This window comes from Carya illinoinensis, chromosome 6 (assembly GCF_018687715.1).
Source record: "Carya illinoinensis cultivar Pawnee chromosome 6, C.illinoinensisPawnee_v1, whole genome shotgun sequence".
NCBI lineage: Eukaryota > Viridiplantae > Streptophyta > Magnoliopsida > Fagales > Juglandaceae > Carya > Carya illinoinensis.
Window position 1 is genome coordinate 34,431,307 of NC_056757.1, and position 18,643 is coordinate 34,449,949.

The following is an 18,643-nucleotide window of genomic DNA, read 5'->3' on the forward strand; positions in this document are numbered from 1 at the left end:
AAATAATAAAAACTTTAAAGTTTATTATAATATTACAAATAAAATTATGTTCGAGATAACTTCTCGTTTATAAAAAAAAAATATTACTTATAGTCATTTTTACATATTTTTTATATATTTTATTAATATAATTAATTAAATTAATATTTTTAATATATAATTAATTATATCATTAAAATGTATAAAAAAATTCGTAAAAATCACTGCAAATAAAATTTTTGATGTAAAAATATCTACTCGACCGTCTGGTAGCTGCTCGATCAAGCGCTTCCCTTCAAATGACATAAAACTGAAAGGCCAACACATACAAAAATCTACCTTTATCTTCCATGGCTCTTGCTCCTTCATTTTCTGCTACTCTGCCAAATAAACTGCGACCCGGCAAACATTCACTTGCTTCTCACCCTGCACCCGTTATTTTTCATGAAAAATCCCCACTCTCATTTCCAATACCAAATACCGCCAGCACCCACGTCACGGTAAGCCCCAGCAAGCTCCTTGACACTGCTGATTCTGGCATATGGAGGACTAGAGTTTCTTTCTTTCCTGGCTTTTTGACAAAGGGTAGGGATGCTAAGAGCCTCAAGGAGGAGCTTTACGCAACAATAGGGCCTCTTGGTAGAGGGGCTGAGGCTACTCCCGAAGACCAACAGCGTGTAGAACAGGTGAGACGGTGCAACCCTTGATGAGTTTTGCTTTACTTCAACAATTTGATTTCAAATTTTTTTTCTTTGTTTTTATTCCTGCACTTATATGGTACGAGAAATGGAAATTCTATTCCTCTGGGTACCTGTTTATTGTGGTAGTGCACAGCCCATTTGTTTCTCAAGGAAATCACTGAAAATGGAACATTTTCTAATTGAAAATGGAGAAATACATAATCTTATAAGTTATATCTACTGTCAATTTACATTTGATGTAATATTTAAAGATTTTCTTGTGTCATATTTGTGGGTTTTTTTTTCCTTGATCAGATTGCTCGTAAACTGGAGGACGTGAATGAAATAAAGGAGCCTCTCAAGTCCAATCTGCTCAATGGAAAATGGGAACTCATATATACAACCTCCCAGTCCGTTTTGCAAACTCAGGTGATATTTTGTCAATGGTCCTTCCAATTGTTTCAAACTTGTCCTTTGTATGGAAAGCTTAACCTTTATAATTCAACTTTGTGCATACTTGCAATTTGCAACACAAAGATGGGTCAGAGACCAGACTGAGTTTTGTGTATTTCTTTAGTCGCACAAAGAACTGGTTTAATCGGCTGATTCTGACTAATTTTAGCCAATTTAAAACGACTTCAGCCAATTCACAATTGTATTTCTCTATAGTTGGGTTTCGGAGATGAGTTTTTTTGTTGCTTTTTTTTTTTTTCGTATGAAAATATGTCGCTAAACATGTGTTAACTTTTTTATCCATGTGTTTGGTGAGAATGTAGAGAAGTTAAAAATAAAATTAGAATTCTTTACTTCATTTGGTTGAAAAGAAATGAGTATTTGATATTAAATTTGTGATTTTGAAAAAAAAATACTACCTTTACCCCGACTTTATAACTTAGGTATTTATCTTCCTTGTAAACGTGCATATTTGAGAGAAAAAATTGAGAACATTTGAGTAGATACATGTGTTGCAGTCTTATTGAAGCTATACAGATTCACATCATATGCTTATTAAAGTTGGTCAGTGAACTTATAATTTAAATTCATTTATACACAATTTGAAATGCTTGAATTTCATGGTACATGTTTTTAATTATTTTAATTAACACTAAGATACCTTTTTTTTTTTTTTGATAAATAAATTAACACTAAGATACCTAATACAAATTTGTCATGAATTGTTCAATTCAATGAATCAGTCCCAACCCAATTCTAAATTCCATTCTGATTTTTCAAGCCTTGGTTTTAATCCTCCTGTTCTCTGTAGTAGAACAAATGTATGTGTATACATGCATTCCCATGCAAGTGTAGTGGAGCAAATGCTATTTTTTTCTTGTTCTATACTTGCATTTCGTTTTCTTTTTTTCTTTTTTTTTAATTCTATTCTTATATATCATTAATTTTTATAGGACTATAACTGATTTATAACTGATTGCTCACATTGCAGAGACCAAAATTTTTACGGCCAAATGGAAAAATCTACCAGGCAATCAACGTGGATACTCTTAGGGCTCAAAATATGGAAACTTGGCCATTCTTTAATCAGGTGTTTCTTCTTATTTAACATATTCTTTACATGGATTGAATATAAAAATATTGCTATTTCTTTCAGTTTTCGACCATTACTTGAGCAATGCTTGTGAATACTCAACTGCTTCTGAAAGTTATGGTGGATACATATGATAAGGACTGTAGTTCATGGCCTCTCAATGGGCTTCCATTTGCTTAAGTTTTTGATTGAAGATACAAAGAACAAAAATGTAACAAGACATGAACCCCAAACTACCATGGGGCCCTGGAAACAAGGCTAGAAACTGAATCAGAAAAAGGGCCAAAGCTGGAAGGTGCCTTGCTTTGCTTTTGAGACAACTATATGAGCTTGCCTAACTGCGGACAAGCTTCCTTACGACGCAGTGTAGAACAAACTGGGCTGCGGTAGCTCTGGTTTCCTGAAGGAGAGAATAGATTTCCGATGAAGTAGACATCTGGGTTTGAAAACTTTTGGGTTGATCTCAGATTGTTCAGCATATGATTGTGAGCTGTAAAAGCATGCGTTCAAAATCTGTCAAGGACTACTTCGACACTCAAACTTTTGTAGAAGCTATGAAACAATGCTTGAAACCTTAATGACAATTCTATTTGGAAGGAACTTGCTTTTGGAATAATGTATGTCCATGGGGACAAAGCTACAAATGCTCAGTTGTTTCTGGCTCTCTAACAAACACTTTGCTGATTGGATCTGCATGCCCTGCTTTCGTTGTGTGTCTCTGTATCAAACTTTTAGAAGGAAAGCCTCAAGTAATGTCACCATCTCAATATTCCAGATAGCATCCAGGCATTTTGAGGTTAGAAAAAAAAGGAAGGGATACCTTTTAAGGGCTGCATTGTAGTTTTAATTGGGGTGGCTCAAGACTAAAGGGATTGATAATCACTCATGACCATATAGCTCCCATTTCTGTTGCATGTCCAAACAATTTTCTATTTGACATTGCTCAAATTAAGAAGGGTTGACAGGATGTCCTTTCTCATTCCACACAATTTACTGATGAATTCTATTGTCCAAAACTATTTTTAGACTTTTTAACATTGTAGAGTTTCATGGAGGGTTTAGAGTGTTGAGAAGCAGAGTAGATCTGGTGCCCTAAGTTCTTGAATCCCACTTTATATTGTTTATCTTAGAGGTGTACCATACAGTTTTGAGTTTTGGGAAATTCTCTTGCTGCTCTTTGGTCTCTAGCTTGACCTTTTATTGCCACTTATACTCGTGTGTATAATGAATTCTATCATGCTGTAAAGCTACATAATGTCAATCAATTGATATTTGTGCAGGTCACAGCTAATTTAGTCCCTTTAAACTCGAGAAGAGTGGCGGTTAAATTTGACTTCTTCAGAATTGCTGGTCTGGTGTGTAATATCTTTCAGTATACAAGGATTCACTTTCTTTTCCTCTAACTAATGACTTATAATGCTACCCAGATACCTATTAAGTCACCAGGGAGTGGTCGTGGTCAGTTAGAAATAACTTACTTGGATGAAGAGTTACGGTAAGAGATGTGAAACCGTTGTTTCCACAGTTCAATGCCACACCATTTCTTTTTTTTTCCCCGATGAATGTTGGTATAAATACTTGCATACTAGACATTGTGATAAAGATATCATATTATTGGCTCTTTGGATTTGGCTCAAGTTTTAATGCTGTCCTTTCCTTCAGATCTACCAACTAGAATTACTGATAAAAGAATATTAATAATCAAAGAAGAGCTTCATTTCAAGTGGTTACAAACAAACCATATGCATATGAGTAAATTAGATTAATTAAAGTTGTGTCAGTCTTAATCGGAAGCAATGCCTTCTGATTGAGACCCTAGGGTCTGTGCATTGATTACAGAGTAGTAGAGTACACAAGCCTTGAAAACAACCTAATGTCCTACAGTCCCACAACCTAGATGCATACCTTAACAAGAATGGAGGCTTTGATACTAATATATTGAAGTTTGGGATTAGTGAAGTACACGATGCAAGCAACAAAATAGAAACATCTTTATAAGACAACAAGATTTAATGTATTCCGTGCTTGAATTCATAGGCAACATAATTCAACTATTAGTGATACGGATTACACACACTTGACTAACTTGCACAAATATCCATCACGGACCTCACAACTTTGAATCAACAAAAATCTCATTACACCCAAATCTTACATCTAGCACTCCCAAGCATGCATCTTTCAGCTTTTAATAATTTTTTTTTGATAAGTTTTCAGCTTTTAATAATTAACCTAGTAAAGGTAGGAATTTGAGGCAATTCACAACAAATGTTCACCTCGACTAAAATTCCATCAAGAAAATCTTTTCTTTATCATGATAGATCCAAACAAGATAAATATTGTTTCCAAAACTAAAGCCAAACTTGCTTGCAACCTTGTTGAACCCATTGCAAACATGTAACAAACATCTTCTTCTCTCAAACTACAGAATGATCAAACCATATGCTTCGATACCAATTTGTTAAAATAGTGGAAGCTGATACTGATGTGTTGGAGTTTTGAACTAGCAAAGTATGCCACTTAAACAATAGAGGAAAAACACACACATAACGCAATAAGATTGAACATGGTTCAACTATTGCCACACTTACGTTGGGGGCAATGCCAACATAATCCCATAATCAAGCTTTTAATAATTAATCTACTGGATTCTTAATGGTTTTACTATTAACGAATTTCAGCCTTTTTGCTCAGTCCTGTACTTCTGCTGAATTATAATTTCCTCTTTGCAGCATATCAAGAGGAGATAAAGGCAACTTATTCATTTTAAAAATGGTGGATGCATCCTATAGAGTTCCTGTTTGATGTTGCTTTTTCTAAAGAATGATTGTTGAGCTTCCTCTCTAGAGGGTAAAGTGGAGACTGACTAGTGTCGTGTGTTCATTTATGTATAAATGTAGCTGATTGGGTAAAGTTGATCATTTTATTCGCTCTGTATGAAAAGTAGCCAAGGGAAATTCAATTCACTGATTGATAACCTGGCTCCATGTGCGAGTTTTTAGTGTAAGTTGTACATTATTTCCGTTCATGATTTTCTGGTGTCGCTTTCTGTTTTCTAGAATGTATTTATATGTTTTCTGTTGTATACTTCTTCTGTACATAAGCTTCACCTATACATTTGTTTTTAATAAAATTACTTATTACTTATCAAAAAAGAAAAGAAAAGGTTGTACGTTACTGTTACAAAAAGTGAGATAACTTCACATAAAAAAGGGAGCAATCAAACTGTTTTTAATGGGCAAGCACAAACAATCGAACTCACTACATACGCAAATAGTTGACACCCTTAAAACTGTTTCATTGTCCCTCTTGAGGAAAATAATTCATATATATACTTATTTCTTGGGTTGGAGGGGGTGTTTGGGAATGTGATGCCTTTACAGTGTCTGTTTGGTGTTAGATTTGCAAAGGTGTTTCATAAGCAGTTAAACTGTCATTACAGCTAAATCTCTATCAGGTCGGCCTTAAGTGACTTACTGATGTTGGAGATTCGGATCAAGTACAAAGAAGAAATTCAGCTTGTGTTAAATGGTTAGTGTAAGAGAACCAAACCTTTTTCACTTGTCAACTAATCTTACACCACTGTTGCTTAACCTTCAAGCTCCCAGACCATAATCTGCCACCAGCCACTACCCAATTCTCTCCATTTACTCCAATTCATGGGAAGTGGAAGTCGATGAAGGTTTTTCATATTTGGGATGGAATTTGAGTTTATCTTAATTTCAATCATGTGTACAGAGAAAGGGTATGGTGAAAAAAGGACATATACTGCTAGAAAGTTTCCTACTTGGCATTGCCTATGAAATCAGGATTGTCAACTTGTTTCTGTTATCATCAGAATTGCTAAATGCATGCATAAATTCTGATTGAACTATTTGAATTATTAGAATGGAAATCCAAATGGGTATTTAGTACAGGAAAATATAAATAGAGCTAAATTAGCGAGCTGTGACTGGACTTATAATATGAATTACTTCGTCTCCTTCTACCCCTGAAGTCCGTGATCTTTCTGAAGTTTCAGAAGACGATTGGGTAAGAACAGACAGGTTGAAAACGATTTCTCCCATGCTTGGCCTTTCCATGGATTCATCCAGTGTGCACGCCCTCGCCAAAGTTGCCAAGCTGATGGCACCATCGATCGGATAGAAGCTCCCCAGGTTTGGATCTATCCAACTTCTTAACCTCTCCACTCTATTGTCTTCCACTTCAAAGATCCACCTTATGTCCTTCAACAACAGAGCAACCTCCCCATTTTCCTTTGTTTCCATGGCTCTCTTTCCTGAAAGCAACTCTAGTAGAACAACTCCAAAACCAAAGACATCCACTTTTGGCATCGCTGAGTTCGTTGCAGATATAGCCAGTGAGAGTTTTGCAATCATTGCCTTAAACCCGGAGTTCAAAAGTATATTAGTTGCTCGGATATCTCTGTGAACAATGGTGGGCTGAGTGTGTTCGTGCATGTACTCCAGGCCGTTGGCTACATCTAGTGCAATGTTTAGCCTTTGACTCCATGTGAGGATGACCGAAGAGCTTGAAGACTTCGAGTGCAGCCACTTATCAAGCGATCCATTTTCAGCATATTCATAGACCAAGAAGCGATTCCCATCAGTGTCAAAGGAGATTCCCATTAACCTCACAAGATTCGCATGATTTACTTTCTGCAGAATTTTTAGTTCCTCCGTGACATCTTCCTTGGTTTTCTTTACTGCTAAGACCTGGCCATTGATAGTCGCCCTGTGCACTGATCCCCCAATCCTACAGTGTTCATCAAAGTTTGCCGTTGCCTCGATAATTGCTTTAGTCTCATACATGATTGGCTTACTGAGATAGCTAGAAACTCCAGGAAGTAGCTTACCTTGCGTGATCTTTGGCTCAAAGTTTTCACTTCTTGATTGTTCCTTCATTTTAATCAGAACACTGGTTTCCAGCGAGGAACCAAGACGTTTCATTTCCTCCTTCCTCTGACGTGAACAATGAGAATGGACCAACAAAGCAGTCAAAAGAAAGATCAACATAGCACCTTGTTGGAGACTGGTTGGAGACAGAGATGATTCTAAATAGAAGGAGAGACGAAATTTAACGTGGTTTGGCAATTGCCTATGTCCACAGATGCTGTAACTTCACTATGAAATAATTTTTACAGAAAATCTCTTTGTAAACTCTCTCTGCTCACCCACTCTCTTTCTCTCTTCTTTCTCCCCCACACACTGCCACTTTTTGCACATTTAAGCTCTCCTATTTATAGGAGAGCAAGTCACTTACGGTATAGCAATCTGCTGCAGAAACTAAGGGGTGGGTGCCTAATAAAACAAAGTACCAAACGGTGCCTAATTAACCAAGAGAGAAACGGTGCTGGGGTGCCTAATATGCCAAAGGAGCAAACGGTGCATTTTGCCTCCATTCATAACAATCACCTCCCAAGCTTACAATAAGGATGATGATCCAAGGATGTTTGGAATGCCTTCCTTCACGAGACTGCTCAGTCGGGTAAATTTGAGAGAGAGCTGGCAACTGTGAAACGGGGATCATTACCGGAAGACTCGCTGCAGTGCTGAAGTTCCGGTAGCCATTTTCAGTTGCAATGTTCTCCAATGAGGCATTAAACTTAGCACTTACTCGCAAGACATCATCGGTGGGTTGCCATATGTAGGTAATGATGTATGAAATACCATTTTTCAAATGGGTTTCTGAGGGGCACTTACAAAACAAAGGAAAGATAACGTTCACACCTATCTGCAAGAGGTTTGGGTTCAGAGTCGGGTTCAGCCCTTGAACATCAGTCCAGTTGCTGAGATTTCCGAATGAATTGACTGAGACTTAAGTAGTAGCTATCATCTTTCTTGATCTGGTATGTGATATTGGCAAAATAACGTTTTGCAGTGCAGCCACAGGTAACAGGTACCAGTAAGAGTTGGCCAGGAAATAACTTTGTCTCGTTGACTCCAAACACCAGGTTACTAGCTTTAGCAATGAATGAGCTGCTGGCCTCAAATAGATCAGATACGTTTCCCAGATTCAGATAATTGGGAGGCTGCGCAAAGCATGCCACGTAAGTTTCACAGGAGGAGGGTGAATCCACAGAGCATGAAAAGTTTGATTGAGCTGTGATATCAGAGATGGAAAAGAACAAAGTTAGAAGAAAGAGAACTTGGGAGGTGAGTAAAGAGATATCCATTATGTTGAGCATGGCTGCTTAAGCTCTGAAGTAGTGATGTCAAATGCACTCACGGGCAGAAGAAGTTTACGAAGTAGTACTGTTAAAATGAAGCTTTAAATGACTCTGTCTTAGTTTTCTTCTCCTTTCTAGAGACATATATCTTATTGTGCATAAATTACTTACTGTATCATCCCGTGAGATATATTCAATCAGAAAAATAAAACAGCCAAGACAAAACCTTATGAAGTTTCTCAGTTTCAGGATTATAGTTCTCCTTCTGCTAAGAATTTAATAAGAATCAGGTTAGTTTAATCCATTTGGGCGGCAAGAAGTTGTCTGTTCTACCCTTTGTATATACAAATTAAGACACCATGCCTACGTATGACAGCGACAGCTTGGATGGTATCATGTTCCATTCCTATAGGCCAATAGAATGTCTCAGAACTGTTTGCAGGTAGGACCCAATAAACAGTTGCAGGAACAAGGATGTGGAAAGTATTTTAGCCTAAATTGAAAATTCTTCAACTTGTATTCTATGGGACCCCAACTGCCGACAGGTTGTCTTGATGGAACATTCTGATTGGTCTTCATCATTGATTCAATCAGCCTAATAACAATTGAAAATAGGTAATCAATCCTTTGTGTCGAGACAAACCTCGATGGAACAAATGGAGTTACTGATAGTCCAAATGAATGGGATCCAAAATCAGAGCATCTCCACCATATCAATCAAGGGATCATATACCTGCCCATTAGTGGGTGGAAGTGGAAGAGATATACAGAGGGAGGAGAAGAGACAAGTTCACACTGACCTACAAGAAGTAGAGGAAAATCACAATTTAAGATAAGAATATTCAGTTCACTGAGTGAAGGATAAGCACAGAAGCAGCAAGGAGTAAAATATTGGTTGATTTCACCCTTTGTATTGTATTCATATCTCCCTGCTGTGGCCAAAAACCAAATCTCCTTTTCAGACCAAGGTGTTTTATTAAGGCATAAAACATTTGGATATCCGGGAATATCCAACAAAAACAATTCAACTCTTCTAGTTCTAGCATATCCGGGGAAAAAAAGGAATGAAAAAGCATCAGAGACTCAAGAGTATCTATTGTTATTATTATTGTTGTTTCTAATATGAGAGGATTGACTTTGAGGGTTATATATCATCATCAATGACATTAGTGCATCGTCAGCATTCTCTGAAACTTAAAAGTCAAAACGATCAAGCTAATATTGCTGAGAAGGGCAATCTCATTGCTCTTGGCCTGCTAAGAGGGCACAAAATCGTAGTTGAAAACTAAGCAACACTAGAGAGAGAAAGAGGGTGAAGATGGTGAGTAAATAAAGGAAATTGATGAGAAATCTAGAATTTCAACCAGAAGTGAAACAAGTTCTAAAAGAAAATTGCATGCACTACTAGTTGTTCTTGAACCTCCATGTGATCGTTGTCCTCTTGATACTCTTTCTATGGGCGTAGATATTCTTCCATGTTAAACAGTTAACAAGGATTTAGATACCTGTGTTATGTCGCTAGCTGTTCCAATAGGATCTGAACAAGTTATATGCAGGTCAGTTTTTCAGAATTGAAACGTAGGAAAAAAACATAAGACTAGATATTGAGGCATAATTCAAATTCAAGGTGATAGAAAATTCTGTTTGGGGGCATCTAGTGTTAGGAATACGAAACAGAGAGAACGCAATTAGGATTACGATTTTCAATAATGATTTCACCCAACACTTTCTACAGTTCTGTAACACACTCTAGATGTTTGATAAGATGCACAAATAAATTAGCAGTACTATTCGGTTTGTGTTTTGGTGAACTGAACCTAAGACGCGCATTAAGTCCCGGTTGTTGGAGTATTTTGAAATTAACTTAATTCAGTTTAATTTTAAGATTAGTCAAGTATCCAAATACATAACTCTTAAATCATTAAACTCATCTCAATTCAAAATCTTTTTACACGTGGGACATATAACATTTTTCAACTCAATACATTTTTACATGCGGAACCTACAACCTTTTTTAATTTCTTATAAATAAATTTAAACTTATTTTAATATCTAAATTTATCTTAAGTGAGTTATAAAAATCACTTTACCATCTTAATTTACTATTATTTATAAAGAACTTAATTTATAGTTCCTCTTAACATCCCAACGCAGTTTAAGTTGAATTCAAGCATTGTGAATGTGTGATTTTGGGCCTCAAAGGAAAATCTATCCATAGGAATGGATCTTTTTAGTTTGGGCTCCGTAGCGAGTAAGCCTGTTTTGAACACATTTCGACAACATGGGCTGAAAGCCTGAAATCATAAAAATCACCTGGCAGCCGCTCTCCCGGCAACAAAACCATACACGAAAAACCAAGAAATTAGAAAAAAAAAAAAAAAAAAAAAAAAAAAAAAAAAAAGGCAACTCGCCAACACAAACAAATGCAGAAACAAACGTTAGAAATGCTGTTCACCAAGACAGCAAGCAGGAGCCTTTCTTCTACGTTCATGGCTCCTTCATTCTCCTCTCTTTTACTCTCCCACTCTCATCCTTTCTTCCTTTCTAACCCTAACCCCAATTTCACCCGCCGGTACATGCTCCCTCAGCGCACCCAAATTCTTTCCTGCACCGCCAAGGATTCCTCCCCAAAACCGAACGTCGTCTCGGAGAAGAAATCCTTTGCCGTGGCCACCGGGGAGCTCTTCCTAGGACTGGCCTCGCGGATCCTCATCAGGAGACCCAAGAAAGGCCCGAATGGTGAGACGGCCTCGGTGACGATGTTCAATGACACCGTGTCTTCCGAGGAGAGGATTGGGGCAGTGATGGAGGACGAGATTGAGCCACAAGTGATATGGGAGCAGCGCGTGAAGGACGTGGAAGCCGAGCGTGAACGCCGTGTCGTTACGAGTCCTGGGTTCAGCTTCTCGGCTGCTGGGCTCTTGTTTCCGTACCATCTTGGCGTCGCTCAGTTTCTCATTGAGAAGGGCTATATCAAGGTTCTCGATTTCTTATACTTACTATTTATTATTTCTATTTGTAATAGTTGGGGAATTTCAGAATGCGACTCTGAATTCTATGGTTTCTTTCACTATCTAATACGTTCCTAACTTTCAATTTTCTCTTTTGAACGGAGAACCCTTTCAGAAATACCTGACAAAACATGCCCTTATTAATATTCCTTTCTATTAATTTAAAATATCTTCCCTTTCTTGATGGAACACGCAAGTCCAAAGAGATTGTTTTAGTTAATTGTGGAGAAGTGGGAATATACTAGGGACTTTGCGAGGTCAGAATATGCTTGTGTTGTGCTTTTCGTCCTTTTAATATTATGAGTTTAGCTCAAGGGTTGATACTCTTAACTAAAATGTATATTCTGACACAGGAAACCACACCATTAGCTGGTTCTTCAGCAGGTGCGATAGTCTGTGCAGTAATTGCCTCTGGAGCCACCATGCAAGAGGCCTTGAAAGCTACCAAAATCCTGGCCGAAGATTGCCGGAATAGAGGGACTGCATTTCGACTTGGGGTATGCCTTCTCTCCTGTGCTGTAATGGATATATGGGTCCATATGGATATTTCTCAATCTGTAAAATCTTTTAGATTCTTTATGTTTGAAGAAGAGCATGCTTTTTTTATTTGCGTCGTAATGTCATATAATATATGATAGTCCACCCCCCCCCCCCCCCCCCCCCCCCCCCAAAAAAAATTAAAATAAAAATAAAAATCTGTCTGGATCAACAATTAACATCTAATTCGTAAAAACTCTCAGTGTCTGCGGTTAACATCTGTCTCTCTGCGGTAAAATTCAAATCTGTTTGTGTCTGATTGACATTGTGCTCTTGATCAAAATTGACTTTAACCTTTAAGACCTCCAACCCCTGAATTGGAGTAGAACTTTTATATACCAAGGAAGAAACGTACTTTTGACCATCTGTCCAGGTTAGACATCTGTACAGGATCAAGATAAAGGGGGAATGAGTTGATCATATTATATATGAGTAAGGGAGTACATCTATTCAGAGATGTCAGTTTAAAATATAGGTCTATATATGGACTATCATAGTACATGTATGCTAATGGTTTTTTTTATCATTTTTGCATGCTACGCAGTTGAATATTGTCCTTTAGATCATCTTCATTTTGATGTAAGTGATGGTCCTTGCACAAGCTAAAAAACTTAGGGTTGGCTGGAATGGTAATAGAAATCTGAAATGCTAAAATTGAGACCTGCCTCATTTTGTAATTTATCAAATATTTTGTTGGTTAAATATAGAATTAAGAAAGTAAATGTACAAAAAATTTTGTGCATTCTAAAGCTCCATGTACTAGCAGCACCATGGAAATGAGAGGCCAGCTTAATTTTTTCAATTTTTTCTTTGCATAGGCTGTTCTACGGGATGTTCTTTACAACTTTCTGCCAGACGATGCTCATATTAGGTCCAGCGGAAGGGTTCGTGGTAAGAACTGTCTTGGGCTATGCCTATCCTTTCTTATCAATAAAATTGTCGATACTTATAGAAAAATATGACTCTTTTGCTCCCTTGAATTATAATATGGTATGTGATTAGAATTGTTTACCTTTAGAGATTTTGCACTTAAAAAACGCAATAAAATGTACAAATATTCCAAAATGTTTTGTCAAGGTCTTTTTGAGAAATCTTGGAGAGCATGTTAGATGGTCAGGAATTTCAAAGTTAGCCTATTGAATTATGTATATGCAAGTTCTTTTGAAGTATTTGGATTACTCCTTTTCTTGCCAAGTTCTTTTTGGTATTAATTTTTTTTTTTTTTTGATAGGTAAAAGAAGTTTATTGATCCACGTAAATAGGCAAAACCCCGAGTACACAAGAAATGTACGAGAAAGAGCCTAATTACAAAAACTACGCGCTACTGATAGTAGCATACACATCTTTTAGACTTATTCCATTCCATACAATAGAAGAGGCCCACAACAACAAAGTATGAAAGAAAAAGTCCCTAAAACTGTCCGAGGAGCATTCCCTATTCTCGAAGCAGCGGCCATTTCTTTCATTCTATGTGCACCACATTAAGCATAGAGGTACCATCTCCCATACTGCAGCAATCTAGCAATTGCCCCAAATCCCTCGCCAACAAAATAATAGATCTATCACCCTATTTGGCATGACCCAAGCAATACCAAGTCTCGAAAAGATTGCATCCCCCACTACCTTAACTACTTTGCAGTGAAGAAGAAGGTGGTCCGTTGATTCGCCATTACATTTGCACATGTAGCACCAATCCGTTATGTAGAGTCCTCGCTTCCTTAGCTTGTCGATTGTTAAGATTTTACCATGGGAGGCCACCCACCCAAAGAAAGCTACTTTGAGAAGAGGAACATTGCTCCTCCATATGGTCTTCCAAGGGAGTCAATGGAGGAGTGGGTCGACAAGGCTTTGTGATATGAACGCACTGAAAATTTCTTGTTCCCTGTGTAGGTCCAGAGTAATCTGTCCTCCCTTTCTACCCTAGCTTCAGCGCATATAACATCCTGTAAAAACTAGTAGTGTCTCCCATCTTCCAATTCTGTACAACTCCAGTGAATCTTACAGGCCAAGTAATGGAATCATAATTGTTGCACATATTATCCGCCACGGAAGAGCCTTGATCCAGCTCAATCCTATAAAGAGAGGGGAAAGCGTTTTTCAAGGCCATGTCCCCACACCAAATATCATGCCAAAATTTGATCCGCGTGCCCCTTCCCACCTCAAACCTGCAGTTGCTGAGCAAATCATCCCATCCCTTCCGGATAAGTTTCCAAACTCCCATGCCATGAGCCCCTCTGACTTCATTAGAACACCAACCTCCTCATAGACTCCCATATTTGACCTCTAGAATATTTCTCCAAAGAGAGTCCTCCTCAAGGTGAAAGCGCCATAACCATTTACCGAGAAGTGCCTTGTTGAAGGTTCTCAGGTTTCTTAAGCTCAACCCGTCGCAAGACAACAGGGTGCATACTTTGTCCTATTTGATCAAATGAAATTTATTTGTATCCTCTCGCCCTCCCCGAAATCATGGAAAATCTTTTCCAGTCTATTCGACACCCCTGCAAGCATTAGAAATAATGAAAGAAAATACGTTGGAAGATTGGATAACGTACTCTTAATAAGGGTGATTCTCCCACCCTTCGATAAGTAAATTCTCTTCCATCCCGCCAATTTGCCTTCAATTTTCTCAACGATCCCTTCCCACATTACCTTAGACTTGGGGCTCCCAAATGGAGTCCAAGGTACTTCATTGGCAAGGATGTGACCTTGCATTCCATGATGGTAGTCACCTCCCCTAAGTTGTTGACCAAGCCGACAGGTACTACTTCTGACTTAGATAAGTTCACTTTCAGGTCAGTTATCGCTTCAAAGCAAAGTATGAGTGCTTTGAGAGAGCGAATCTAATCCAAATCTGGGTCACAAAGAATCAGTGTATCATCGGCGAAAAGGAGATGGGAAACCGCCAAGCTTCCCTAATTAGAGCCACCCATTGAGTAAACCGAGATGAAACCCATATCCATCGCCATTTCCAACATTCTACTTAACACTTCCATGACGAGAATAAATAAGAGTAGGGATAATGGATCCCCTTGCCTCAAACCCCGAGAGCTGTTAAAAAAGCCTTTGGGAGTGCCATTGACCAACACAGAGAATCTGACAGTTGTAATACAGTGCTTGATCCACTGACACCATCTTGCCCCAAAACCATACCTGCCAAGAATATACAACAAAAAGTCTCAGTTCACATGATCAAATACCTTTTCCATATCCAGTTTATATAAGATACTTGGAATACCAGATCTGACTCTGCTCTCTAGACATTCGTTAGCAATGAGGACTGAGTCTAAAATTTGCTTACCTTTCACAAAGGCATTTTGTGACTTCGAGATGATCTTCCCCATTACCATGCTTAACCGCTTCGCTAAAACTTTAGAGATTATCTTGTAAACCCCATTTATCAAACTTATTGGCCGGAAATCATTCACTTCCACCGACCTTGTCCTCTTGGGGATAAGTGCAATGAAAGAGACATTAAGGCTCTTATCAAATTTCATAAAGGAATGAAATTCTGAGAAAACCTTCATTATGTCCTCTTTTACAATGTCCCAACAAGCGTGAAAAAAAGCCATTGGAAAACCGTCTAGTCTTAGGGCTTTATCTTTGTTCATACCTTTTAACACACCAAACACCTCTTCTTCTTCAAAAGGCCTCTCCAACCAAGCTGCACTTGTGTGTTTGATGGAGTCGAAAACTAGTCCGTCCATCTTGGGCCTCCAAGAGTACTGTTCTGTCAAAAGCTTATCGTAGAAATGAACAATGCGGTCCTTAATAGCATCTCGGCTCGATAAAACTCTGTCTTCCTCATAAAGGACCTCTATGGCGTTGTTCCTTCTATGAGAGTTTGCAACCCTATGAAAAAATTTTGTGCTCTTGTCCCCTTCCTTCAACCAAAGAGACCGTGATTTTTGCCTCCACGAGATTTCCTCCATCAAGGTGAATTTTTCCAGCTCAGCAACTAAAGTCAGTCTTCTTGTCCTATCCTCGGTTGATACAACCCTTTCCGTTTCTCTCTCATCAATTTGTTTCAACTCAGCAAAAAGCTTGTCCCGCTGGTCATTGATGTTTCCAAAGACTTCTAAATTCCATTTTCTGAGATCATTCTTCAACGCTTTTAGCTTCCCTGATAGAATAAAACTAGGGGTGCCTATGTGCCGATAGGAGGCTCACCACGAGCGAACTTTTTTGACAAACCCATCCACCTTTAGCCACATGTTCTCAAACTTAAAGTACCTCCGCCCCTTCTGAAGACCGCCACAAACATATAGGAGGCCTCAGGGTTTAAAGTAATCAAAGCTGTAAATTAAGAATGTGTCCTAATCGGGAGGCTTGGCCTCTAGTTGGAAATTCTGTCTCAGGAAATTTTTAACACATCCACAAACAGATTATCGAACCACAACTTGGAGATTATTTAACAAGTTTTTGGGACAATTGCCTTTTCCATTCCCTTCTACATGCTGCTTCTAATTATGGTCTCTTTTGTTACAGTTGCTGTGACTCAGATTCTCTGGAGGCCTCGGGGTTTACTGGTTGATCAGTATGATTCCAAGGAAGATCTCATCAATGCAGTTTTCACTTCCTCCTTTATTCCAGGGTGATTAGTTAATATACCATTTTGCTTTGCAAATGATTGTTGCCATATTAGTTCATATGATCCGGTTAAAGTAAAATATACTTCAGTGCAGGTATCTTGCACCAAGGCCAGCTACATTGTTTCGGAATAGACTCTGTATTGATGGGGGTTTGACGTTATTTATGCCACCAACATCTGCTGCACAGACGGTATTTGTTTGACTTGTGTTGGAAAAGCAGATATTTAATAGGCAAATAACTTCCATTGGTTGTTTATTATTGCAATAATCCATGCCTTTGCACAAACTAATTTTGTAGTATCTGGGTTAATATGTTCTCAACTAGAGGGTGATGTTTGGGGAAAATGAGTGGTGATTTCTTTTTGGTACTCTTTTGGAAGGTCCTGAATTCAGAATGAAATGTTGGAAGTCGTTTTGAATTTAGAAGGCAATGTTGTATGGTTTCGTTTTGGCATCCTAGATTGTGTTTATTACTAGTAGTATTAAATGGCCTAATATTTTTGTAAAGTAAGCATGTACACACTTCTGTATAGTTTAGACTGCATACATTAGGTTTAATGACATCATATCCTATATTATGGGAACAAAGCAAGATACAATATCTGTGCAAAAAAAAATATTGAGGTTACTTGTGAAGGTGGTATATAACCAAGCCGTGCTGCTTTGCAGGTTCGTGTTTGTGCTTTTCCAGCCAGTAGATTGGGATTGCAAGGGATTGGGATCAGTCCAGACTGCAATCCTGAGAATAGGGCTAGTCCACGAGAGGTTATACTATAGCTCTTTGATTAAATGCTTCCATTTGTTTTAGTATAGGTCACAATTATTGATCTTATCCCATTACATTTCAGCTTTTCAATTGGGCACTTGAGCCTGCAGAAGATTATGTTCTTGATCGGCTCTTTGAGCTTGGATATCAAGATGCAGCTGTTTGGGCAGAGGAGAATCCAGTGGAAGAAGTAGTTGAGGATGACAAATCCTTGGTTGGAAATGGCTCTGCCTCTTCATGATGATGATTGATCCCAGTTCAACATCCATGATGTACATATCATGGCGTAATCATTCAAATTTTTGAATCCCGCTATATCATTACCGGATGGACGGGCTTACTATTTAACCTGCTGTAGCACAGGCTTGCCTACAAAGGGCAGAATTAATGTGCATTCCCGTGATATATTAGATATTGTATGTAAGATTGGTGCAAGTTCATTAATGATTGTAAGATCGACTAAGAGGAAGAGAGGGATAATATAAATAGAAAGAAAAGGAAAATATTGAATAGTTTGATATGAGATTATAAAGTTCAGTTCAATTCCAAGTACTTGAGTTTCATCTCAATCGAATTAGTCAATGATCTTCATTCAGAAGCTCATGAGTTCATGAATTCTCGTAGATGAACTATTCAGACGATGTGTAATTCGTGTACAAGCCAATTCTTATATATATATATATACCGAAGCATTCCATTATTCAGACGATGTATTTAAGCTTGGGCTGGAAAATCCTTATGTACGTACGTATGAATATCTAGAGATCAATTTGTTGCGTTTAGCCAATAATTAATCTCAATATTGTATATTTCTTCATCTCATTTTCAAGAAAACAATCATGCCTAACGTCCTTTTCTCTGCTCACGTTTGAATTAATTTCGACTTTTTTTAAGCTGAAGAGCGAGAAAAGTTTTGTGGATGCATGCCTAACGTTTGGTACGTACTGTTGGTGATAATGCTACTCGTCCGAACCGATCATACGCTTAACCGCTAAACTTGCTAGGAAAAGAACACCGAAATCCCGAGATATGGGTGATAATGTGAACGGATGGCTTAATTAGAATAATTCGGAGAAAGAGCATGCATGGCCACGATTAACATGCCCGATACTGTCGACATCTTGACAATTTCTTAAAATCAAATCATGATTAGAGCTATTCACGATCATTGCTTGTAATGATATGTATGCATGCATGGTTTGTCGTTGGAGATGAACACTGATTCCCCTTTTTCAAGCTTTAATATCCAAAGATTCCCTTGAAAAATCGATGTGAGTAGTACTTAAAAATGATTCTAATCACACAAGCTTTGAGGTTTGAACCCAAAAACCGAGTTGACGAACTAATACAATCTGAGTGGAAAGGA

General features: G+C 38.1%; 3 protein-coding genes across 4 annotated transcripts; 2 read left to right on the plus strand and 1 right to left on the minus strand.

Moving 5' to 3' along the window:
* Positions 1-247: 247 nt before the first annotated feature.
* LOC122314279 (probable plastid-lipid-associated protein 4, chloroplastic) lies at positions 248-5,236 on the plus strand. Of its 2 annotated transcripts, none has more exons than XR_006243673.1 (6): positions 248-665; positions 975-1,088; positions 2,104-2,202; positions 3,486-3,555; positions 3,633-3,700; positions 4,938-5,012. XR_006243673.1 is itself a non-coding variant. In XM_043129775.1 (6 exons), the coding sequence occupies exons 1-6, from the start codon at positions 330-332 to the stop codon at positions 5,008-5,010; spliced, it is 765 nt and encodes a 254-aa protein (XP_042985709.1). In that variant the 5' UTR covers positions 249-329; the 3' UTR covers positions 5,011-5,236. The 2 variants fall into 2 exon arrangements, 1 of the variants encoding a protein (XP_042985709.1); XM_043129775.1 differs by having other exon boundaries at positions 249-665; positions 3,486-3,560; positions 4,938-5,236.
* A 738-nt stretch (positions 5,237-5,974) lies between these two features.
* Positions 5,975-8,846, minus strand: LOC122314280 (serine/threonine receptor-like kinase NFP). The gene is given in 3 exon segments (XM_043129776.1): positions 5,975-7,225; positions 7,620-8,022; positions 8,024-8,846. Coding segments are annotated over 3 exon segments (1,854 nt in total). The 5' UTR covers positions 8,393-8,846; the 3' UTR covers positions 5,975-6,143.
* A 1,915-nt stretch (positions 8,847-10,761) lies between these two features.
* On the plus strand, positions 10,762-17,977 carry LOC122314016 (omega-hydroxyceramide transacylase). Its single transcript, XM_043129390.1, has 7 exons — positions 10,762-11,352; positions 11,739-11,882; positions 12,741-12,813; positions 16,408-16,513; positions 16,605-16,701; positions 17,181-17,276; positions 17,360-17,977. The coding sequence occupies exons 1-7, from the start codon at positions 10,798-10,800 to the stop codon at positions 17,516-17,518; spliced, it is 1,230 nt and encodes a 409-aa protein (XP_042985324.1). The 5' UTR covers positions 10,762-10,797; the 3' UTR covers positions 17,519-17,977.
* Positions 17,978-18,643: the final 666 nt, after the last annotated feature.